This window comes from Gasterosteus aculeatus, chromosome 7 (assembly GCF_964276395.1).
Source record: "Gasterosteus aculeatus chromosome 7, fGasAcu3.hap1.1, whole genome shotgun sequence".
NCBI lineage: Eukaryota > Metazoa > Chordata > Actinopteri > Perciformes > Gasterosteidae > Gasterosteus > Gasterosteus aculeatus.
The window spans coordinates 6418444-6445232 of record NC_135694.1 but is presented as its reverse complement, the minus strand read 5'-3'; the positions used below and the strand labels follow the sequence as shown (position 1 = coordinate 6445232).

The 26789-nt window shown below is 43.2% G+C and overlaps 1 protein-coding gene across 17 annotated transcripts in view; it reads left to right on the top strand.

Annotated features, from left to right (window-relative positions):
* The window catches only part of LOC120822056 (adhesion G protein-coupled receptor L3), a 189397-nt gene that overhangs the window by 110036 nt on the left and 52572 nt on the right, over positions 1-26789 (top strand). For all 17 annotated transcript variants that reach the window (XM_078106244.1, XM_078106255.1, XM_078106250.1 and 14 more), the window contains 3 exons: positions 9369-10169; positions 21763-22116; positions 24718-24821. In XM_078106244.1, the coding sequence (XP_077962370.1) occupies positions 9369-10169; positions 21763-22116; positions 24718-24821 (1259 nt within the window). The remainder of the gene's footprint in view (positions 1-9368; positions 10170-21762; positions 22117-24717; positions 24822-26789) is intronic.

Genomic DNA, 26789 nt, shown 5'->3' with positions numbered 1-26789 from the left:
GCTGGCGACGTGTCTCGTCTGGGTCACCCCGTTGTTTTGTGTCCCCGCAAAGTTCATTAATACGGCTTTGATGCTCGCTCAGTGTGCGGACGCCATCGTCGCTCTTGCGGGCACCCAAGCAGTTCTTTGCCTTGGATAATCTTGCACCAATTTTAAGCTTCTTCAGGAGTGGATCACTCTGATGTTATCGGTAAATCTACTAAGCAGATTGTATTGAAGTTCAGTGGCTTTTTCTTTTTTTGTCCTTGAGCTCTTCAATCCACGTTCATCAGGTTCTAGTGTGGGCGGCAACGGCGTGACAGCAGATACATCACACAACCACACCCTCCTCGCTCCCTGAGGAAATGCCAGTGAGCATTAGCCTCCTCGTCCAGACGGCTTTTTTTTTTCTTCTTCTCCCCACCTGAGCGACGAGCCGCACGTCTTCCCGAGTGTGAAGGGGGCCTGTGCTGCCATCACATCACTCAGTGACAGCTGACCACTCCCCACCCCGCGCACAAAGCTCTGATGACTATGACGTTCTGTCATCTGATTCACACGGTGAAGCCACGCTGGTGTCACGGCCTGAATTTGTAGAGATTTATCTTGTCACAGCACATTGGTTTTAATTTGACCACCCTGTCTCTGCATGTTTTGGTCCAGCTGAAGTCACAATGATTCATCACTCTGTTTGCAGTCAAAGAAAGTGGCGTGTACAGGATTTTTGAAAAGGCATTGTTCGTAGTTATGTGACTATTTAAAGAAAGGAAGATTAAAAAAAACAAGATTTAGGGAAATATCGAAGAAACGGTCTCATCCATCAAGCCTCTGAGGGGCGTGTCGGTGTTAGTGCTTGATTGGCGGTTCAGCTACCGAGCTCATTTGCTGCAGGGATGGAGAGAAAACAGAAAACAACTACAGACTTAGCTTATCTTACAGTGCAGTTTTCCAGCATGCTGCAGGATAAGAAATCTGTTTCTAGATGAGAAGGAGGCCTGAGCTTGGGGGTTGTTGTTGCTGTTTAGGCTCTTGTGCCTAGTGGAGTCGGCAGCCAGCCGTCTACCTCTGATTGAATGGGGGTGTTACTGCTTATACAGTTTGAAATACCATGATTTGATTGACTAGAGCTTGAGTATAAAACGTAGACGGGCGGGGTTGCAGTATACGATATCAATTGCTAACGGCATTTCTTTTCTCAAAGGAGTACCCATGACATGTGGTTTACAAAGCAGATACGTGTGCTGGAGGGGATTTAATTTTTCATGATTCGGGGCAAACATGACAAAGATATGTACAAACAGGACAATTTATGTATAACCAAATTTGTTTTCATAAATTTCATAAGAAATGTTTATTTCTACAGCATCAATTGCTAAAAGTATTCACATAAAAAAATGTATCAAAAAAACAGTTTTCCACATAGAACAGTTCCTAATACAAAAAACAGATTTATATCTAGTTTTTTATGATTGCATTTTGTCGAGTAGAAAAATGGCATGCTGGATTAACAATTGTCCTACAGAAAAAAAGCTATGTTTTTTCCCCAGTTGAGAGGGGAGGTAATTGCACACGGAGGCTGTGATTACCAATGTGGATAAATGGTGGTGAGGAAGAGGTGAATCTGGACATGCGGAAACAGTTTCCCCTAATAATAGCTGAACGAGGTGGTGTAATCGATCAGGCTCTTGTTTTGTCCCAGCCGCTCTTGTGCTACGACGTACATGCGGGACCGTCCCATCCTTTTTCACAGAAAGACAAAAAAATGCACCTAGTCCAACATAATGGAATAGATGGGCTTTGCAATCTGAACACGCTTCTTGAAGTGTTAATAAACACTTCCATTTATATAACACAAGCAGAGCTTGTATCTGTGTTTCCTCCAACAGCCAGCCCACACACTCACATACACACGGGCACATGTCTGAAAGAACTCTCGGGTTGCCAAGTGTCGAGGATACAGCACTAATTAGAGTTTGGTCTCTTTGGGGGCCTCTCCTTTTAATGATCAACATACTAATCAAAGCTCTTTCTCCATTTGCTTGTCTTTGCTTTCTTTCGTTTGTTCACTAATGTTCCACTACATCCAGCCACACACCGGGCTAAACATTCTCTTCCCTTTCTCTCCCCCACTCCCCCGGCCCCCGTCCCTCTGTTCTGTTCCATCACTTCAAGGTCCTTGAGAATCAAGAAAGGTTTCAGGAGGTGCTTTTAGGTTATTTCTGCTCCAGTCGCCGCCATGTTCCACAAACACTGTATTTAATTTGGTTTCGCCGAGGCTGCACTCGTCTTTTCTCCCTCTGTTGTTTTGTCCCACGTGGGTCGCAGGCTGGCTGAGCGCCAAGTCCTTGCACCTGTCCCTCAAAGAGAGACAAACACACACTCACTCACTCACAGAGACACAAACGCGCGCAGCGTCCCGCATTGTCAAGGTTATGAGATAGCATTCCAACTCCGTAGTAGGAGGGAGAGCGAGAGGAGACACAGCATCGCGGAGGAGTTTGACTGGGTCCGAGGAAGGGACACAAAGAGGGCAGACAAGTAGTTGAAAGAAAAAGAGTGGTGTTGAGAAATGGAACCTGTAATGATGGCGGGAGAGACTCATGTGCACCAACCGGGGGGAAATGATGGGGAAACAGAACGAGGGAGATGAAGAGAGACTCCAGAGAAAGAGATATGGTGGCCTGCATGTCCTCCCCCGTCCTTAGGCACATGCTATTCAAGGCCCCGTAATTTGTGTCATTAATTAAAAAGATGATGGGATGGAGTTGAGAGGTTTGCACTCTGCATCTCCTTCGCTGAGAGAGAGGGAATGGGAAAAGGGGGGAGGGGGGCGATATTGCAAAAAATATCGCTGCCATTCCACCATGAATCTCTATTAGCGGCTAATGATACCATTCTGATACCTCTCAACCATTAGCGTGAAATTGGGAAGCGTTAATTATTCAAATGGAAATCTATACAGCTGCCGCTCACTTGATGGGGTCGGAGCTCTCAGTCGCTCAGGGTCCCCGTTGCAAGCCGCTCGGCGTGTGTCTTAAGGAGAGAGTCAACTACAATACGTATGCAGAGCGACACCTCGGGAGCAAATTATATTTAGAATTATTCATTATCTGAGCAAATACTGTATGGACTGCAACATACAGTAATATAATTGACTCGTGTAGGGTGTATGGTAAAGCTGGACAGGAGGATGCTGCACCATTGCCTGCCTAATGTTATCTACACTTTAAAAGCTGAATTACATGCAAACAAGCCTTTTGATTTTGGGGGTTTTCATCGGAATGTCAATTTTAGAACCGCTTTTTAAAAATGTCTTATCTTCAAGGTTAGGTTACTTGCTCGGTTTATTAAATGTGGTTCTGGCAGCTTGACCAATTAGGTAGACTGCCCCATAAGCCATGGTGCCTTTCCCAGCTTTATTTGTCTGGCAGGGTGAACCGTACAGCAGCCAGACCGTTACAAGCTGCATGCACACAGTTTAGTGAGTTATTATTTTGCCCAAACGTGTTGCCAGGAATTGACCCCGACCTGTCCAAGCAATGCATTCAGTAGTCTAATTTAACTATGGCCTGTTCAACACGTATCTGAACAAAAACACCCCTCCTCCCCTCCTCCAAAAAGTTTAATTTACAATTTAAATAGAGCAATTCAATTATTAAATCCCCTATTCATTCGTAAGCATCGGCTGTGTCTATGTCTGTGTGGGAAGCAGTTTTCCATCCCTGGACTAATCTTTGGATCAATCTATATTGTGATAAGTGAGTGAGTAGAACTTTGGTGTTTCAGAGCTTTGCTCTTTAGCCCAAACGGCTCCTCACTGGCTAACAGATAAGAGAGTGTGCACTGGGCAACTTCCACATGTGCCATGTGCAATTGTGTGAAGCCGGGTGTTTGCAAATCTATCCGAGATAATAAATGCACCATAACTGAACGTGGTGAAATGGCGAACCCGGTTGATCCGTCCAATTTAAGGGGTGTTTCTTCACTCATTTCTAAATGTGAGAGTTCGGTTCACTTAGTCACCGGAAGGAAGCGGATTTCAGCCGTTTTTTGTTTTTTTTCCAGACCCTTCTTGTCTCTCCTGTCCACAATCAAATGATGAGCTGTTTTCCTTCTCTAACTTTCCCAATCAGACAAGGGAAATTACTTTTCTGAATTATAAGTTGAAGCAGCAATTCGAGCACTTAAGGTGCAGCCTTCATTTCTGCGTTTAGATTGACGCTCGATACTCGTTATCTCTTTTTTACAAATCATTTGCTCGTCACCTTATTCACTGTTGTGAGTGTTGGAGAGTGATGCAATTAACTTTAACACCGTCATCACACAATTCAATAGAGTGCCGTGCACCTCCAAAATGTCTCTGGGGCACAGACCTTCGGTAGAAAGCTTTTGTTGTTGCCCTGAGGCATTATGAAACAGAGCAGAGCATAGAATCGGGAGCACCAAGACTGTTCTGTCCTTATTATATATAAATATTAGAGCAAGGTTTTGTCAAGTGTTTTGGAACAAACGTGCAGATAAAGGATCATTCATCATGTAGAGCCGATAAAGAAGGGAAACAAAGGCTCATTTTGTGTGATGGAAGAGGACGTAACTCTTTGACCGAGGAGACAGAGTTTCCTGACGTACCCTTATATATTTTTTTTGTTGTATATTTGTGCATATGTTTAATACGTCGGGGGGGGGATACAGAAAGAAAGGCAAGGAGAAGGGAGAGAATGGGATGAGAGGATGAGAGAGCTAAGTGCTTTTTAGTGACTCAATGACAGCCGTGACCAAAATCGCATTACGGTCACAATGGGCGCGGTGGGGCAGAGCAGAGGAGCGTCTCAAATGAATCAATTCTCACTCTCGCTTTTCCTGGCGCTCGACTTGTGTCTGTGACGGCCTAAATGTGGACGTTCAGGGCTGGTGTCACACGTACGTCTCAGCCTATACTGTATTTGCAGTGAAACGTGGTTGGAAGTGACATTAACAAATTGCTTAGAGTGATCCCAGAGGTGACCTTGTTGCATCCAGCATCATTTCTTTCTTTTTTTTTTCTCTCTTTTGGTCAAGCGACAGTGGCGTGCGTACTCTCCGGTTGCCTCTTGGGGTGGCGTATTTCCTTGTCGGCGATTTCATCCGAATCCTGTATTCCATCTCCCCCGGCGATTGCCTGGTATACCACCTCTCACATCCCCACCGCTTAATGCCCTTTTCTATAGATCATTACCCTTCTCTCCCCTCGCCACTGTAAGCCATCGCTCAATCAGAGACGCCGGCCTCCCGGTGGTCCCCGTTGTGTGGCGGTCGCTCATGGGAGGCGAAGAGGCTTCGATCGGCTATTTACTTTCATTTGAGCGATGGGCTCCACGTGCAGTTCCGAGTTATTGGCGGATTTGAGTTGCGGGTAATGGTGATTCAGATGTAGCCCAGAGCTATTGTTGCACAGGCGCTGTATGGATGGATGTTTCCATGACAGCTGCGGGCACTGCCTGTTGATGAGGTGCAATGCTGGACCAGCGTACGATTGTATGATCTGACCCACACGGAGGGCTGGTTGACGGCTTCTCCCCCCTCCCCATTATTTTCTCTCTGAAACAGCCCCACATCACTTGCTGCTTTTCACCGGCTCAACGCGTCACGTTCATAGCGTTCTCCTCTCATAACTTTCCCATCTTTACAACTTTACCCCACCTGCCCTTATCCACTGACCTCCATACCTCACTCGCTGGCACTCTCCATTTGTAGGAGAGGACTCGTGTAAGCCCTGGTAACAGAGGTTAATCCTCACTTATTAGAGCTGGGATTACTGAAGGGGAATGGTCAGGACCAGGCGAACGCCACGTCTCACATGATGCGCTCCCAGCGGAGGAAGCAATGCATATGGCGTGTTGAGGAGAACGGTGTTTTAGGTGCAACACCTTTCAGCAATTTGTCTTGAGTAGCGGTGCAACAGCTCATTAAAATAACGGTTTGGATCTAATCACGAATCAGACCAGAAAAAATCCAATCTACATTCTACCTTGTTGTGTTTAGTTTTTTCTTAAAAGAAAATCTTGTCATTAGTGGTTTTAATGATAATGAATCACCGATCAATAATGTTCCTTACACCACATGTGTTGCATATAGTGCCAGTGCCAGTAGTTCATTTGGTCTTCTGACGTAATGTTGTAGGTTGTAAGTAGCAGCACAAAGCCATGTTCTGCTGCGGAACTGAGCTGTAAGTGAAACCTATTGATTCTCTTTGAAACCTTTATTTTACAGTATTGTGTACATTTAAAATATATACTAACACAAGCATACAAGGGCCTACGGTATTTTTAAGCATCTGACCACCATGAACAGGTTCGTTCAGTGTCGTATGTGTAATGATCAACAGTTTGCCAACAGGTTAATTTCACATCATTTAAGTAACAGGTTATCAGGTGAAAACTGCCGCTGTGCGCAGTGTGAAATGTAGGCGGCTCAATTTGCATACTAGGTCCTTTTTCTCTCGCAGCTGTACCCTGAACATATAAGCTCGCTTCTAAATGGCCTTAAAGTTGAATGATTTTATTGCTGTACAAAAAGTCGTCTGTTTTACACATCACCATCCCCCGGGCCTCAGTGAAAAAACAGAAAAACATCCTGTACAATTTGAGACCTGATTAACCTGTCTTTCTTCCAACAGGCTCATGTGTGACACATTGCCTGTTTCTCTTTCCTAAAAGCTTATGATTGAATGCTTTTCGTGTTTATTCCACTAACCCCGTGTTCTTCTTATTCAGTTGTGTGACTGTTACAAAATAAAGACTTTTCCTGGTTCACACATCATTAACCTGTTCTTTTTTCTTTCTCTCTCTTCCCTTCATGCCTAAAAATAGAAGTGGAACAAAAAGGTAACTAAATGCCAACAACTTTTCTTCTTCATCTGCACTTTCATTTGGGCATAGACTTGTTTTTCTGGGTGACGGGGTGCTTAAGCAGGTGTCTGATATTGTGTGTGTTTGTATTTGTCAATGTACCCTTATTAGTTAAATGCTTCCGTTCATTTTGTCTTGTACACGCTGCAGCATGCAACCACATCTCACTGAACCTTCCCTCCATGTCCAATGACACTAACACCGCTGAGCAGCTCTTTGGTCAGTGCCACATGTATGATAATTCTTAAAGGAAAGGTCATTACAGACCTCTTCAGTAAAATACCACAACCCTGGGATGTTTTTACTCCCTTTAATAACAGAAGATTATTCCAGCTGTGCTTTCTATGCTGCATAATATTAAAGGACAAGGCTATAGAGGGTGATCAATAGTTTGTCCAATAAGCTGTCAGCGTTTTTGATTATAGCTCTAACATAATGATGGCTGTAACCTTCAGGGACTCGATAGTCAATACTGGAGGCCGATCATAGCAGTCATTATTATTTTATTAGCGCAGCGTGATGCTCCAGAACATATACTAAATCTTCCCTTGTGCCCCTGGAGCCTTGTGTTGGTAGCGTGATCTTTCTACATTAGGTGGGAATGTGTCCTTTTGTCAGATGTTAAACACAATCCTAGATTTAAGTCTAAAATAGAAATAGAATCATTAATGAGGGAGGAGGGGGGGGCGGGGTCAGCTTTAGTAGCTGTGCACTAAATTTGAGCTCTCACAGTAGTCCTAAATTAATGGCATAAAACAGAAACATGTGGCTACGAGCATGAGCAATGAAGCGCAAGGGGGGGTTCAAAACATTTCACAGCGATGTCCGTGCTGCTGAGGTAACACTTTTATTCCCAATGAAAGCCGTGATTGCTTTTATAACACTTCTCAAATACATTTCATTCACTTCTCCGTGCTTACGTCATTAAAAAGCCTATTTTACAGAGCCCAGTGTGCCGTCAGTACAAAAGCGCGCCTCCCCCATGACCCTGTAGCCCAGCACATCTCGTCTCTTTCAACCAATGAAACGGCCCTCTTAGCATTAGTGGAGCAAAAAGCGAGCCGCGTGCCAAGGCTCGGTGTCGACGGGACGCATCTCGACAACATGTTTAATCTTCAGAGATTACGAGGGAAAGGAGACTCTGTGTTCGCTGTCTCCTTCTCCTCCGGCTTCTCGGAGCGTGCAGCTTTTACCTCCCGACGGATCTGCGGCGAGAACCTGTCAGCGTCGTGTCAGGCTCCTGGCCCATTACAGCGAGAGGAGCGTTGACACACAGTTTTTATACGTGATGTACTGCAGGGCCCAAACCCAGGGAGAAAGGGAGAACTGTGCCGTGCAAATCCTTTATTGTTTCTTCCGTTCACACTGTGGCCAGTTTCTTTTTCAGGCACCTTTTGAAAAAAGAAAATATTTATGTATGTTCTTTATGAATAATCTTTTCTGTGTGAGTATATTAATGGCACGTGTATTTTTTCTTTCTGATTATTTGTTATGATGTAGAAACAAGATTCATTTTCAAATTACTGCTGACACTGTAACCCATAAGATTATCTTTTTTTTTTAAAGACAGAAAATTATAATTGCCAAAACAACGCATAATCAACTAAAATAAGCCTTTTCAAACGGTTTCGACTATTGGCCTGCTCCAGCTGCATCGCCTTGGCCTGGCTTTATCAGATCTGTGTACAAACCAGTTCCTATTCAATTAGTTTACTCAGCGGTATTGTAAATCCTGCTGCAGACTAGAAATGTCATGTGGGTGAAATAATGGTCAGGCAATCATTATATAGATGATGTAATTACTGTATTTGTGCCCTCCGTTTTTCATCTCCTAAAGCCAATAATTACAGCGTAGCTATTTATCCAAATCGTTTAACTTTGGGTTTGTCTGCTTCATACTATTTGCTAAAAACTGTCACAATAGTTTTTAATGTTAAGTTTTTAACACAATGCAACTTTTTGTTTTCTGTTGCAATCATACGTAATTAAGTAGACACAAACTAAATGGTGTAAACGTGTGTAAATGCTGGTGGAAGACTCAGTCTGTCCGTGGTAAGTTAAACATCGTCAACGTTTGTGCTCTACATTATGTCAGAAGATATAACCACCACCTGCTCTATTTACCCCAGCCCAAGTCTGTTCTTTTATTGATGTTGTAAACTAATTGCCTTAATGCCTGGAGAATATCTGAATTCCAAGTATCTCATATAGATATATTAACTGCATGTTTGAAATAATAAAAACAGTGGTTGCATTTGGATACTTTCTGTTTAACTTGTATTTTTATGTCAAAACATTTGCAGACGCTAATCTTTTTTGCATTTAATTGGATCATCCCGACACTGTGAGGAGAGTGTGACTCCATGCCTCGTTCTTTCATAGAGGATCAGATCGGGCTGCACATGTCAAGCTATCCGCATCCACGTGCTGTTTGTGTCATTCATGGGATAATACCTGCCAATGTAACTCTGTACTTGTCTTTCCCCTATTTTGGCTCCTCAGTATTCCTGTGCCCAGGGCTTCTGCGCAGGGTGTACCAGAGCGAGCACCTCTTTGAATCGGACCACCAGTCAGGAGCCTGGTGCAAAGACCCGCTCCAAGCCTCCGATAAGATCTACTACATGCCCTGGACGCCGTACCGCACCGACACCTTGACCGAATACTCCTCCAAAGAAGACTTTATCGCCGGAAGGCCGACCACCACTTACAAACTCCCGCACCGCGTGGACGGAACGGGCTTCGTGGTCTACGACGGGGCGCTCTTCTTCAACAAGGAGCGCACGCGCAACATCGTCAAGTTCGACCTGCGGACTCGCATCAAGAGCGGCGAGGCCATCATCGCCAACGCCAACTACCACGACACATCGCCGTACCGCTGGGGGGGGAAGTCGGACATCGACCTGGCCGTCGACGAAAACGGCCTGTGGGTGATTTATGCCACAGAGCAAAACAACGGGCGCATTGTGATCAGCCAGCTGAACCCCTACACGTTGCGCGTGGAGGGCACCTGGGACACCGCGTACGACAAGCGCTCGGCATCCAACGCCTTCATGATCTGCGGGATCTTGTATGTGGTAAAGTCTGTGTACGAGGACGATGACAATGAGGCGACCGGGAACAAGATCGACTACGTCTACAACACAGAGTTGAGCAAAGATGGCTCCCTGGACATCCCCTTCCCCAACTCCTATCAGTACATTGCCGCAGTGGATTACAACCCCAGGGACAACCTGCTGTACGTTTGGAACAATTACCACGTCGTGAAGTATACTATGGACTTTGGAGCGCTGGACAACAGACTCGGTAAGGCCAACTTCTCTTTATTCCCTTAATATTAATGCATGTTAAGATGTAAGACGATCTGTTCTGATCTAGTTTTTTTACACATACATTATGAACCAAAGATTTTATTTCTGCAAAATGGCAAAGACATTGGTACTTGTGGCCGTCCTTATATTTGTTTTTAGCAGAATATATTATAAAAAAATACAAGAATATTCACCATATTCTCCTTTGTTATAATTCAATTCAAGTTAATTTAAATGAGTATTCTTAGATATATTTTGTGACCCACTCATATTCTTTCAGTACCAACCATCTTTCCACCTTGCCACATCACAAGCGATTTAGGTGTTTCAAATTATTATGCGAATCCCTTTCTCGGGGGATGAACCTAGACGGTCATCTACGAATCCAGCTGACGCCCCCAACAGGCTTGTATCGTCTTGTATAGATCCAAAGCAGAGCTAAAGTAGCATAGAAAGCTTGATAATTACATACCGAAAAGAAAAGAAAGTCAAATCCAGTACAAAAAAGATAATTAAGAGAAAATGAGAAAGAACGGTGTAGATCAAAAAATACAAATGAAAAGGGTATAACAAGACCCTAAGAATCTTAAAAATAATAAATAATGTTTACACTATTTCCCTGACACATTCATGTTTCCAAATAATTGAATACCTTTGCCTGTAAAGACCCATTTGATTAACACGCCTGGAGATCTCATTCCACCCGCCTCAAACAAGCTACATGCTTTGCCTCGCTAATTGAACGGCTCTAAGAAAAGCAAAATTCTCAGCATGCTATATGTCTTGCTCCACACGTTTGTGGGACGCAAAGAACAGCTTGGCATGGCAAGCGTTTGTGATAATTGGCTTCATGGAATGCTGCTTGATGTGTTACTGTGGTATTTTTTCCTTCATTATCGAAGGGAAATTGGAATAAAGTTCACTTGAGATAGCTTCTGTTGATACATACGAGTGAGTAGTATAAAAGCATAGCTGGCAGTCCCATGACGTGCCTCACCTATTGTCTTTTGATAACTGGGAGTTTAATAAAATGTCCTCACTCTAGCTGTTGTCTTTGGAAATGAACAACTGCTCACGTTAGACTTCCAAAAACTTCTCTTAAGATTTCTCCGCTCCATTGTTCTTTTTATAAATTGGCGCTTGTTTTGAAGCATGAAATGAAAAAAAAGAATCTGTTTTGACACACCATGGTAATTCTTCTCATCAACAGCTCTAGTCAAAAAAGTTATTTGAGTGCGAAGTCCCTACCTCTGCTTTCTCCTCGGGAGCTTTCTCCACCTGCCGCTTGCCAGTTTCGTTTATTTCCCTTCGCCGGCTGCTACTCTACCCCGACTCTTTTTTTCACGCGCCCGAGTCCTGCTTCAACACTCCCTGTAATGCATTCATCCATTCACTGACCATGCTTACAGCGTTTGGTTTTGATAATACACAGCTACTCGTAATATAATTTGTTATAGTTAAGGGGAGTGAAATGATGTTGTAATGTGCTTTCGGTATTAAATGATTATCCGTCACTTTTTAACACTGATACACAATGAACACACACACACACACACACACACACACACACACACACACGGCAATGCCAATTCAGATGCAAATGCAAGCCTCAGCATTACACTTTCCAGTGAGATGTTCACTCGTGTCTGGCCGCTGCTGTTGTGCAGAATAAGCTGCCAAGTGGAGAAGCTGCTGCATGAATATAGATAGTAAAATATTACATTAAGTGGATGGAGTCAAAGAACATAATACAAATGTCAGATAAACATGCTGATATAAAATATAAGGGTGATTGAATGGACTGTAAAGCATTTAATTTAGTGCACTCCCAGAGAAAATGCAAAAACTGACTATGCATACTTATTGTGGTACAATTAGGTTGTTGGAGTCTGACTAGGAGCCTAAATGTGAGATCCTAGAATAGTAAACTCAAAATTGGTTGATTCTGTGCCAGCGTAGACTAATTCAACACGCACATTAGTACTGTACATTAGTGCGTTATAATGTTGAAACCATTTACATGCCATTGGGGTTTGTGTGCATGGATCAAATAGCAAACTGGGTGACGGGAGGAAAACTCTCAGCAAAGATGGCTACTGTGAAACTAGGAAAATTCACATACTGTGCTTTACCACGGGAACCCCCAAAATGTTTCATCGGATTATCGGAAGTTCTTTAATTTCAAGAGAAACGTAAAAAGGTTGCGGGGCAGGTAGTATTTTGTCAGCAATCATTGCGACTGCTGGCGGTGCCAGAAAGGTATCATTCAACTCGAGTTCATTTCCCCTCCACGAGCAAGCATGACCTGCCACACAAGTGGAGCATGGCAAGTTGGCGGCACAGCCAGGGAGAAATGGCGAGGCCACAGCTTGAGCTACCGTATGCCCAACCACATGGGCCAAGGCACAGCACCTGCCACAGGGCAGCTGGCAGGGACAGGGTGAGGATACCTGGAATAGCACAGGAGTACTACCTCCCTCCCACAATCTTATGCTAGATAAAGGTTAGTTTGTTTCTTAACCTCACCAAATGAAAGTGAAAGTCTAAATGATTAGGATGTTCATGAAAAGAAACGTTTTTAGTATACTCCCAGAAATAATCCTGTGCTGATCAGTGCAGTTGCTGAAGTCTATTCAACAGGGAGGCTGTTTTCAAGGACGGATGATCTATGCCCAAGAGTGCTTCCATGACAACTCGATTGATAATTGAATTCACTGAATTGGGGATGAAAAAACGAGGCTGCACAGACTGCTATTACCAGGCAGATATAAAAGCTCTCCCACCATTAATCCACTTCACATGATCACATCCAATGCCGAGTATGAAAGGACAACCAAGTAATTGCTCTATGATCTTTAAAAAAACATTAAAGGAATATACAATCAGTGACCAAAAAAATGTATTTTTTGGTAAATGGAACTTTTTGCAAACTCATTTGCGATGACGCTAATGGCCTCGCTAGAGGTTGCCGATCTGAAAGTAATTGTCCTCCAACTAGCTGTGACCCAGTTCTCCAAATCCACCATTTAGTGTTCCTCCTCTTTCATCAGTGCGTGATCCGTTCCATCATCCCCCGTCCACTGAGCAAAGTTAGGATTGTTAGCTAGACGCAGAGGCTCACAAACGATCGGAAGGCCTGCTGGAAATCAGTGTCAAGTATTTTAATCAATACTGCCCCGGCAGTCACCTTTGACCTTTTATTTTTAGTCAAAACCATTACATAATCTCAAGACTTGGAATTGAACCACTGCAACGAAAGCACATTGGTTACAGTGTTCTGTAAAAAAAGTATTTTAGTCTAAATGTTCGATCAGGTTCAGACTGCTTTATTTCTCAGTGCGGATCGCCGTTTTATTCCAAAACGAAAACTAATACAACGATGTATTAGATTTCAAGGCAAATGCGATTATTTATTTGATTTGAATTCCACACGTGAAAACATTACTGCCACCCACACAGTCGTACACAAACACGTGTCCATGTGCATAACACACATGCAATCCAGATGTAATGGTCAAGAAGCCTGAGGCTTGTGCAATTGACCTTCCCTAAGCAAGAGAGGAAAGCAAACTAACAATAACAAAAGAAGCCTGAAGACATTCCTGCTGAACCTGGCCTCACCTTTGGGACCACGGGAAAGTTACCCTCAGTCTCACACACTTGCTGATGCACTCGTATAATTCCTGCTGATTACGCTGCATCATATATGTGTGTCGACTCTCATGCATTGCGTTGGCTTCACTCCCAACAAAACACTGTTAATGGAAATAGAGCAATTTGGCTTTTCATTGAATTATTTCATTCCAATTCCAGGATTCAGACAGTGTAGAGGAGTGTCTGCAGTGTCTATCTCTGAGACGTTGCCTTCAAGCTCGCATTCCAGTGAGACGGCGCGTGAGTGATACTGCAGTTGGAGTCATAGATACAGCCGCCGTCTGGCGTCCCTGTAATTTCGCCCCGTGTTGCCATCTGGCCGAGGCGCGGCGCCAGCGCCACTGGCCTGGGGGGAGCCTGCGGACGCGGTGCTCCGACCTTCGTGCCCGAAGCAGCTGATGTTTAGGAAGCTCAGGCCCGTCTTGGCTTTGGATCGAAGTGGCTGACATGCTAAATTGATTAAGAGCGTCTCTGCAGTGAATGCTGGCTGGCAGAGTCTGGTGGAGATAATCCTCAGTGTGACTCAGTGTGTTCTTAAAGGCGAAAAAACTGCAGTGCCATCGGCCTCCATTGCTCACACACTGGCCTCCCACACCTGTCATGCTGCTTTTCGATTGATACATTTTGACGCTTTACCACATAGATCCAAGTGAAACCCTGCAGTTGTTTATGGTCATCACAGAAGCATTTTTCTTTCTTGGTAACACAGCATCAAGAAATAAGTTGCGTCGTAAACGGGCCTTTTGCACGCTGCATGAATCCCCTTTTTGATGTCGAGGCTTAGAAATGTAGGCTACATGCTTATTTGCAGGCTACGCACTTAACACGTGCCCGGTGCACCTCGTGCACAGGGAATGTCTTCGAGGGAAAGCGCAAGGATTGGGATTATAGTTTAAAAGGATTTTTTTCCAACACGCACACACACACATGCACAAATGCACGATCTTCTTGCAAACCCTTTAATGCGGCAACACAATAGGGCTCCGTTAGTAATGCAGCTTTAGAATGTTTTTTTCTTTGCATGGAAACAGGGACAACTTTGTTGGTGTTTAAAAGCCTCTCTTAATGTTCCAAAATCCACATTCCCTCATGCAAAAATGCATTCTACTATAAAACCCTTGTTGCCATATTAATGCTATTCTGTTCTACTTATGTTCATTTTCTCCTGATTTGGATTCTGAATGGATCCGTTGAGCAGTGCAAGCTCATGTTACAAGTGGTTTCAGCATGTCTGTTTGTCCCGTGTGAATCGCTGTTGTCCATCACGTGATATCGCCTGGTGTCCCTCCTCCCAGCTGGCCATCCGTCATGGGCCTTGGCAGCTCTGCCTTGATCCGGAAATCATGCACAGATCACCTGTGTGGCCAGAGAGGTGGCAGGCAATCCCTCAATTAAGGCCCACAACCAATCCATCTCTCGTGACACGTACAAAAAACGGGGAAAAAAGACATACTTAAAAAGGATGCATGGTGATCATAAGCAACAGGTGCATTGTTCCCGACCTGCAAAAGAAAAAATATACTTCATTGCCCCTTTTAGTTAGAGAAGAGTAAACAAAATGGTACCCCGTGTCTTTTCAGTTTGTCTCTTATTTGTTTGGCTAAAACGCACACGTTTCACCCGAGCTTTCCCCACACAGCCAATCAGCCGTGCAGTGTGTGAACCAAGCAGGTAGTTGGCAGGGATTTCACCCAATGAATATCAAACAGGAGGAAAACAATGTCTAACTAGAGTACTGTCTCCCTCTCCTCCTCCTCCTCAGTCTACACATGAGTTGATTGTGTGTGTGTGTGTGTGTGTGTGTGTGTGTGTGTGTGTGTGTGTGTGTGTGTGTGTGTGTGTGTGTGTGTGTGTGTGTGTGTGTGTGTGTGTGCGTGCATGTGTTTGGGAAACCATCACTCTAGAATTTGAACACATTACATTTAGCTTGTTGATTTACTCAAAGGAAAAAAAATCAAAAGGGATTTTATTTTGGTCAATCAGCCAAGAAAAATCTGATGGGAGGCCTCAGTAGGACCTAAAACGGTCTTCATAACCAGGGTCAGAGTTCTTTGACTCGGCTTTGCTCTTTCCATTTGGCCAGCACTACTGTTGGTCGAGAGTCTTTTGAAAAGCTTTGCTTAACTTTTTGGCAGAGGGAAGAGACCTTGAAGGAGTGCTCCTTTCCTCCTACTGACTCTGAAATCCCCTCTGATGATATGCTTTCTTTTTCCTCCTCCTGCCTTCCCTCCGGTACGTTTGAAGACATGTAGCCTGTGAGACTCCAACATTACTCCGTTTGGCTTTATAAACGATCTGGCCGAATATGGACGAGGTGTTTTATCATGAATCAGACATTGTTATAGGATATATATTAATGCTACAAATATAATGTAATAATGTTCTACAATATATCGAAGTAATAAATAAAATAACTTAATTAGCTTAATCTAATTTGGCAATTGGAGATGAGGTTCTGCAGTATGCATGCGTATTTGGGTGTTCTTATGGCTGTTCTTATGTACTTACTGTAGATCTGTTTTGTGAATTTGCCCTATGGCACCTCACATATGCAAACCGGCTTTGCTCTCTTCTCTTCTTGCCAACTCAAACCCTGTGAGCGTCTCTCCAGGCCTGCGTATATATCAGCCCAGGGCATACCCTTATCCCAGGGCTGCGTGACCTCCATAGATGCCCTCTCCAAGTCCCGGGAAGAGCGCTTCGGAATGAGAAATTAATTGGCAAACAATGCATAGTTCCCATCCAATACGGCTCTCATCATGTCAGATGATATCGGAGCATTACTGGACGTCTGGCTGCATAATTTACCTCACACTCCCACCACCACCATCTTTGCACCACCCTCACATCCCAGTTACACTATATGATGGATTTGTGGTCCTGCCACAAAAGTCTCCATTAAATGACTGGACTTTTATCATGTCGTTGCCAACCATTCAGCACAAAAGGTCACGTGTAGCATCATGCAACATAAACATTAGGGAATTTATATGCTTGTGAGTGTAGAGAATTACGCCATTATTAAGTGCATACTGATTTTGCAAGTTTGCTTCAAATAGACCATGTTTCACTAGGTTTGTCATCAAATTTACAATGTTGTTCAAATTAATGCTCTAATTGGCTGATGGCTGAGAATTAACAAACCCTTCTTCAGATGCTATTTTTTCATATTAGGAAACACCTTCTTAACATTCGTTTCAAATATGTTAGTATATGTATTAGTATATGTACCCATTTTTTATTGCTACATAGCTAATAAGAGTTTCTGACATCGGAACTAATTAATATAGAGTATATGGTCAAATGTATTTCTAATAGCTCCACCAATAGCTCCACTACTACGCTTCACTCTATAAATACATGTCCCAGCACCCAGAAATTCCATTAACTGAAACAGGCCAGTAGAAGCTAATGGCTAATGGGGGACATCACACTACTTTCTAATATTTTACTTGATTTTCAGGCGTTGTAACCACACATAAAGGTTCTAATATTAAAATTAAAAGGTAATTGGGCTCAGCACAAAAAAGAATCACAGTCTGATGCTGGTTTCATTTTTACCCCCAAAAGTCCTTTGCACCTCTTTTGATCTTGAGTGTGCCGAAGTTTCCCAGAGCCCACGAGGCTTTGCGGAAATGGCAAGTCGTATAAACCGGATTCATTTCATAGTAGCATAGCAGTTTTTTCTCAAGGAGCAAAGTAGAGCGTGCTTATCTAATTGTGAAAGCCACAAGCCCTGGGATACAGAGAGAGAGCCTAATTAGTTAGAAATGAATGCTTTGAAATGGAACACAAAGCTCGGTGTGTGGTGGAAACAGACTTGATGCGTTTAGTGAGGGGGATTTTGGGCATTAGAAGAGGTGTGGAATGATGAGTGGAGTAGGTGCTTCACAGTGAGAGGAAGCCGGAGCGCCCACAGCAGCTTGCACCTGTCTAGGATGAATGAAAAGGTCACCTGATCAGGTGTAGGAACAGCCGTAAGCCCCCAAGCTTAAGAATCATGAATATCTGATAGGTGGATGTTGGTACTATTCATTTTTAATAAGGTCTCTAATGCCTTTCAGAATTCATTGAATGCGGAATTATATTCTAAAACCTCATTGCAAAATACCTAATCACATCAAAGAACCCAGGTACTTGTTAAAGATACTGCTAACAGGTAGTCGAGCTTCTAATGAAGACAATACAACTTGAAATTCAGTCATCCAAAAGCAAGAGAAGGATTCACCAGTTCATGTTCACATTTGAACGTGGTCGGCAGCTTTGTTGACACTACGCACATTCCAATCTTTCTGTAAGGTCACTCTTGAATCCCACTGAGAATGCCGAAAAAAGTTTAACCTTGTTGGTGCTCCAGAGCATTTTTTCTCTCTTCATCCCTTTGGAGAGAATGGGTTTGCTGGCAACACAAAATGTCCTTGTGATGTCTCCGAGGCGATAGGGCTCTCAGACTGTGCCTGCTGTCTTTCCTTTTTTCTGCTGCTCATCTCATGGAAAAGATACACAAGTTTTCTCAAGGACACCTTCTTCTTTCCCACTCCGGTTCTCTGCCTCTTGTGTATGTCTTTGCGGGCTTATTTAACATGCGGCGTGTTGAAAGATAATTCAACAGCGGGCTCAACAGGATCATGTGGCAGTATGGAATTACATTCTAGACATGGTTCTCCGTGACTTTGAGACAACCTCACACTGTGATGGCAATTTCCCCACGACATATTTCTCCATACCGTCGTGTTACCCAGCATTAATGAAAGCGAGGGAACTTTTAATGTTATGTTATTTAAGAAAGGATAGGTATATTGAGTTAATTTCTTTGTTTGAAATTCATGGACAATGAAAAATGAATATTTGTCTGGGTGTTTTGAGGAACTGCAGAGCAGCAGCGTGTAACATTTACAAGAAGAGAGTGCATGATTTCTCATAGGCCATACAACACACTGCTGCTAATGTTAGCCAAATGGCCAACTGCTGCCTTTCTAAAATTGATGAGATGAGACATGTGTGGTTACATGCTTTTAGCATTTCCCAGATAAATACTCTAAAGATTTTATCACAAAATGTTGTAATGTTATGTAAAAAAGAGGTGGAAGCCTTATTCTTTGCTGCGAACATGTCTGTTGCTCAACAAAACCACCTCTAATTGATGACACTGATATTTTTAAATCAAATGATATAAGGTATAATATATTGTCCAGTGGAATTTTTACACTTTCCTATGTGGTTAAAAATAGTGTATTTCTATGATTGAGCGATTGCGTCCACATGGCTCTCGAACCGCCGTGTGAAGGAGGCACTAAAAATCCCAGATGACAACGCACACAGCGGGAGAGCAGCTTCTCCGCTCAGGACGGCTTCATTTTTAGATGGCAAACGACTGAGTGCTGCTATGGTAACACTTTGCATTCAGCGCATGTAATGCGTCTCGTGTTCCTGCACAGTCCACTGACTTGCATCAGTCTGCATTTTGGGCGGCAAACTCCCATCATCAAGAAATCTGTCACATTGTAAATGGTTCCTGCATCCGCCGTCACCACCAGTACAATATTCCCCTTATATTCAGAGGCCTGTTCAAGCCACTGTCTTATCGTAGTCTGTGCAGGGTGACCTTTACTGACCACAATATGAGCGGTGAATTTCCTACCATCCTACCGCTCCTACCATATGCACTTTGAGCACCACCACACTGATTTCAATTAAACATAAATCAAATGCCATTGCCTTTACCAAGAGTTGGTGTAACGTGTTTAAGGGGTTATCATCACTTCTCAAGTGCAGATGCAGAGATAAATTCCCTCGCTCATAAATAATCCAATAAATAGAGTGCCCTCCGCGGAGATATATCACCCTCCCGTTTTCATGATCATTGGGCTGCCGTGGCGCAGATTGATGATGATGTCTAACGGTGGTTATAGAATGTAAATTTTGACGTCTCTGTGGCTGATCGAAATGTTAAATGCCTTTTTGAGTATTCATGGGGTTTCTATACTTATTTTTAAAGCCCTGTTGATGGTTGGTCGTGTCAACCCATGGTAGATGTGCGTGGCTGAAGGGTGTTCGTGCACGTGGCTGTTTCATACCAGCATATTCAATCTCTCATTCATTTTCCTCCGTATGATAACATCTTGTCCAAGATTTGTTTATTCCACTTAACATTTACGTCTGTATAATAAGCATATTTGGTTTTAATCTCTGTGATGGATTTGTTGAAGTTGTATAATGCCGCATTATCAGGCGGCTGGGGGTAAAGAAATGCTCTGCGTGCCTTGAGTTCAATGAGATTCTTGTTCTAGTCCCACTTTGCTGATGGAGTGTCTCCACAGGAGTGGCCAAGATACCTGCGGATCTTATAAACACAGCAAATTCTTTAGTTAGCAAGAGAAAACAAATAATCAATCAGCCCGGGACTTTTGTTGTGGTGGCAACCTATTCAATCAACCTTGGCTATTGGTGAATTCTGTTAAACGATGACTGAAGTGACTGCTGAGAGTGGGCTTTTTTGTGTCATTACGGCGTACAGGCATCTCTGCAATTCATAAACAGTGGCATTAATTTAGTCTTATTTCACGGCTTTCCAATCGACCATACAGGGGAATCAGCCGGTTGCAAATAGAATCTTGGAGAATTGGAATTCAAGAGTGATGTCCGTTATTTAAGCTTTGTGGTTTGGTAAAGTCCATTATACCTGCACCCTAAAATCCAACCTCAGTGAATTTAGTTTTACTCCCCTTTCATGATTGGGGCATTTGTCACTTCTGTCATTTTGATTGTATCGCTGCATTAAGACGACTATCCCAAATTGCATTTTTGCAAAGGCCCAGATTGTGTTTGTGTGTATTTTGAGAAATGCTCTTTCATAGTAACTTATTCAAAGGCTGTACAGCAAGCCACCTTACTCCAGACTACAACCAGTAGTAACATCATGACTATGGAAAATCCCAGTAGTTCATATTGAACAATCTGTATGGAAAAATAATGCATATGTATTGTGAGTAACGCAGGGCAATGCTCTTGAATGATGATATTACGTCATAGGAACAAAGGCTACGTCCCCATTAAAGTATGACCTCTTAGTGTTGTCTCTGACTCTTTGAAGCATAACAAGGTGAACACATTCATCAAAAGAGCCAGAAAGTTAAACATATTTGCAGGCTTCATTTTCCAATCAGTAACACAGGGTAAGGAATAAAAAAAAGGGGACATAATAGCTGAATAGACGGGATGATTGATGACGGCGAGTCGAGGAGGTGTAAATACATTTGAGTAGGAAGAGAAGGATTACAGAGTCCACCACATCTTGGTGTGGGTGGGTGTTTGTTTGTGTGTGCTGCTGTACTGTAAACAAAACTCGTGAAAAACAAGCCAACACAGGACCCTAATCAAACCAATGCCTGTTCAATCTGTGTGTGTGTGTGCGTGTGTCGAACTGTGTGTGCTCTGCTGTTATGATGGCCCTTGTCCCCAACCGCTCAGGTAAACAATGTCATGAGCTAGCACCTCCTGGAGTGTAGCCACAGGGAGGACTCGCGTCCTGGAAATAGGCCGTTCAGTTTGTCCCGTCTGACCCAGAAATAGCATGTAGCTACAACACCCGGCTATTGACCCGCAGAGATATGCCCTCGTCAACATCACCCCTTATACTGCACAGCTGTGTACGTCTGTTAGCTCAGCCAGCGGGGGTCCAAAACTAAACGCCTTGCACGCCCGGGCAAGTCACACCTGCCATTTCCAATTGATCTTCTCCTAACTATCTACTGTTAAACTGACAAGTGGAAAAGAAGCAAAGAACAGAGCCCCCGCTGCGTGCACACTGCCTCCCCCCCCTCATGCATAAATAAGGTGTGCCTAAAAAGAGAGACATTTACTCTGTCTTCTTTTTGAAACTGCATTTTTCCTAACATCTATTTCCTCTTTGTTGCTTCTTTCTGATTTACCAGAAACGTCGTCCTCTGTAATGGTGTACATGGACCCAACCACCATGACAACGAGGAGCACCACTCGACCGACCACCGGCACCATGACAACCACATCAGCCAGGACCACCACCACCAAGATGCCCGCCACAACAAATGCAATGGCCCTGTGGCCCCGGACCACATCCACGGTGGTGGCCCCTGTCCAGACGTCTATGGAGGGTTTTCTCCCGGAAGACGAAAACAAGGCGCCGCCTTCCTCGCAGTTTCCCAAAATCCGGGTAGAGAACTGCAACCCCTTGGTGATGATGGACATCTCCTGGCCCAAGACCAAGCAGGGCATGGTGGCCACGATGCCCTGTCCACCAGGAACCACAGGTGCCGTGGTTTTGAATTTTTTTCATTTTAATATTGCAGGGGTCTCCAAAGTCCTATTTTTAGTAGTTTGGCCCTTGGTGCTATGGAAGATGAAATGAGGGCATTCCATTCAACCACCATTTCTGTGGATCCAAATTGTGACAATGGAAAGCTAAAACATGTTTGCCCTGAAGTTCTTCTCCCAAGCAACACCCTCAACCTCTACTTGGGGGATTTTAAGGCATTTTTTGAGGCCATGTGGGATGCAGAGCTCTCCAGTGTACTCACATAGTGGATATTTCCCTTGACGTACTGTATCAGGGGCAGTCATGATAGAGTATAGGGTGAGGGCGCCTCACAATAGCTACTAAAATCCAAGCTCCTTTTCTTTCACTTCCTAAAGCTCTTTCCTAAACGTGAGAGTTGTAACCTAAATTGACTAGTAAATTGAGAGTCCTTCAGTCATTGTCATTGAATGTATCACTCGTGATGTGGTAGCTTTTTCAAAGTTTTTACAAATATATGCAAATAACCAATTCTACGAAAATCAGAAAATCAACAGTAGCTAGTTTTTATAACGTAAATTATTTCCTTTGATCTTGGCAGTGAACTTTTTATTGTATTGTTTTCATTGTTGGCGCCAACACAGGACATCAGGACATTAGACCATATTCCAAGGTCCCATTAGGTTAACCTGACTGGTCTTCAAAATAGACATGATGCTTTATTCCGTCACTCTGTGAGGACGTCCACACTCTCATTTAGAGAGAGAGAATGAAGTCAAGTCCGCTTTAAGATATAATCTGCTTTAGATATAAAGCTTTCGCTCAGGATGTAGAAATGTCTATGTATGTGCTGATCAACCGGACATTTGTATTTTAATGGGACCTGGACACTTATGGCAAAGAGGCTTTGATTTTATATTGATGAAGATTGTGCCACAATCCAATCGAATTCAAGTTTAACTGTAAAGTAACTTAGAAACCTTTCAAATGTACGTTTCTGCTGTCAGTTCCAATAATAGAGCAACTCCGTAGTGCCTCAATGTTCAATGAGAGGAATGGAACACATGTATTGGTAGTGCTCACATGGACGTACTCTGCAGAGGTACAAGCAGGGCGCTGCTGCAGGTCTGGTGGAATCACATCGCAGAGAAGATGCATTGTTGTAGATATACAGTTCAGTAAGCAGGGAAACAAAGACTTGAGTGTTATTCACTCACAATAAAAACCCAAATAAGAAGTAATACAAATGAGATATGTTGAATTGTAAAATATGCCTTTGTCTAAAACCTTTCTTTAATTATTATTTTATAGTGCCAGTCCTCCTTGATTGTGGTGCAACGTCATATCCTCAAAATAATCGATTAATTTAATCAGTCAGCACACGCACACACACAGATACAGGCTTCATTAATGGGCAACACCAGCACCCGTTGAGACCTCACCGTCATATGGAAAGATAAGAGGAACACATACCCAACCTCCTCTCGGCACATTCTTCAAAGCCATTGCTCTTCAGACGACACTGCCAATGCAGAACGCGACTCTGCCAGTCTTTGAAAGTTCCTCGAGCTCTCCTTCTATCTACCTCACTTCGCTCACTGCCGCTCTTTTTCCCCCATACACCCGTCTTGACTCCCACTCTTTCTCCCTCCTACTTTCATGCTCCTTCTCCCGCCTCTCAATATAGGAGGAAATACAGAGTCCCTTATCTGATAAAACCATCAAACATGAGGCTGTCCAAGGTGGACTGGTGGAGGAAATTGTATGTCAATCAAATTTTATATCCGCTAATGCCGGCCGTGTCACCCGCCAACACACCCTCTAAGCACAAGCACAAGCAAGGGCAATTAAATGTCAGCATGGAATACTTGGTAGAGCAAGTCAGACAGAATTATAATTTTTTTAAACATTGCAGGCATTGGATTATTCCACAAACTGTGTTGGTTGGTAAGTTTAAAAGTTTTCTTTTATTATAATGAGGTTGAAGGTATAGAGTTAAATATAGAGAGCCTTCATAGATGATGGTCCCACTGTTTAATTTGAATCAATGTCCGGAGGTGTTATTGTTCCTAAGTCCAGATGGAACACTCTCAAATGTGTGCACAGACCGTTTTCTCAGACCAACTTAATTGACCTTTCGTGATGAATTCCACAATGGCAGACTTAATTGGCACCTCATTTGCGGTATTTTTCTCATGCAAGAGTTGAACTGCAACATGCAGACACTGTCTGACTTTCAATGATTAAACGCATACACCGTCTGGGTGAACCTGGCTGGCCTCAAGTAAAGCAACTTCATTTTAATCCCAATAAGATAAAACCATCCAATTACATTTCGCTACACCCATTAATTTAATCACTTAACAATTGTGCTTCTTTGGGAAATCACAGTTGTGTTTCAACAAGTTATGCAAATAAGAAAAGTGCTCAACATAGAAATTGGCCATTAGATGACAAGACTGAATGCAATGGCCAGTATATAAGCAGCGGGAAAAATGATAAAATGTGTGTAATTTTGATAGTCTCTTAAGACATTTTATAGAAAAACAAACACGTTGGTCGCCTCACTTGAGCTGTCATTGCGCTCACTAAGCCGCTGTCTCTCTTCTCTCTCTAGGTGTGGCCTCATACGTGTGCGTCGGTCCAGAGGGGTACTGGGACCCCCAGGGACCTAATTTCAGCAACTGCACCTCCCCTTGGGTCCAACTCATCAGCCAGAAGGTACCAAGCTGATATAATAAGCAGAACATGTGCTACTTAGGGTAATAATACAAAGTTGGTTGATTTAAAAGGTGAATTTTTGTGTTTTTCTTTGGAATACAGTTATATGAAAACTCGTATTTATAGGCGTTGAAGTATGTTATATCTTTCGCCAGGTTCCACTAAAAATTTAACCTCGCTCACAATATAAACCAACATTGCTGCTTTAACAGCTTTAATTCAAACATGTGTTGTCCCTTTTGTCCATTGTTTCTTCCTAACTACTCAATTATTATTAGGGCTTAGGCAGAGGGCTCAGTTAATAATAGGGTAAATGCTCGTGTTGGGCTACAGTGGTTGGAAGGGGGCGCAGGGTGAATCTGCACCACAGCGCTCTACTCTAGTGGACTGCGTTGGGCCACAGCTGATGCAGACCACTTTCTGTCCTTCGACACAATGCACCAGTAATTTGCATTACCTATTTTTCAAGCGTTAACCATTTGTATGTTGTCCTCTACGGACAGGTTATTATTCAAAGCCTCATATAAAGCTTCCTATTTTCAAATCTGCAATGGAATAAAATAGAAAGGGGATGAGTTGGGGGGGGGGGGGGGGGAGGGGGGTCTTGCTGCAAGTGAGGATCAGGGTTCCAGGTTGTGAATTGCTGGCGATGTTCTCCCTTAAACTCACAGGGCCCTGAGGCGTGCATGTTATAACACTTAGGGTGTACTCAACAGCACAAAGCTCGGCCCATTAAACAAACAGCAGTTTTGCAGATTTGGATGGAGGATGGCTGCTGGGGAACAAAATATAAGGGAGAGAAATTTAAGGTGCATTTGTGTTCATTTGAAGGCCGCAATAAAGCTGCACTCCAGGCGGCTGTTAGCATAAATGAACTCGAGCAATGGCTTCCTGAGGTCGCTTTAAGGCTTGCTATGTTGTTGCATGGATTGAACAGTAACTGTGTCATTGCTTCATAGAATATTTAATGTTTTATAAGCGAGTCACACTACTACTCCGTGAAGACAGGGCGTATTTAATGAAGATTAACATTTCATAGATCTGGAATGTCCATCTGGCACTTTGTTATTTCATATCTTTAGCCATTGTCTTGAATGTGGCTCTGCTCATTACCAGATGGTTCAGTAGACAAAATGAGGAAGGGATCTGTAGAGACAAAAAAAGGGAATGAAATGACACCAGATAAACCGAAAGAGAGGGAGAGACAGAAAACTCAGCTATCTGCTGTGCATCCCCAGCTCTCATTAAGAGAGAAGAGCAGAGAGGGAAATGAGGAAAACATTTTCCAAAGACAAGATCCCCTGCTTTCACCTCTCTGCGAAGACCAATTTAAGCAGCATAATTGGCTCGGCTAATAAACTCACAGGCGGTGACAGCAGGTGATGCCAGAGTAAATCCGTATAGGGCCGTATCGTCGGCGTAACGGCAGTTTTTAGGCTCATCCCACCACACCCAGTCTTTTAGTAAAATGCTGAAGGGGCCAGACCTTTTTAAAGACAACATCACACCAAAAGGCTGTTTGGCATTTATTCAAGTCCACTGCACAAATTAATTTAGCGTTCTGAGTTGAGACAAACTATTACATATGGTTTGTGTTATGGTTCCAGACGTGTAAAAAATGTTTTGGTACGGTGAATCAATCGGTCTCATTTGTTGACTTTGACTTTTTTATACTCATCAAAGTCTTTTATTTTCCATAATGCATTTAATACTAATTGAAAAAGAAACATGGCAATGCAGTGGAAATAATTGCTTGTTATTTTTAAGTTGTTAAGACCCATTTATTTACTGTCTGGCAAGCAGAGACACATAAATTACAAGTGAGAAATGGTAGACATCAAGGGGCACCGCTGCACATTAATAGGTACAGAGAGCTGGGTTGATACGGTATGTACGAACTCATTTGAAAGCCAGCATAAATAACTGGGGAAAGTATGAAGTTCGGAAGCAAACCTTTCAGGGTTCGTG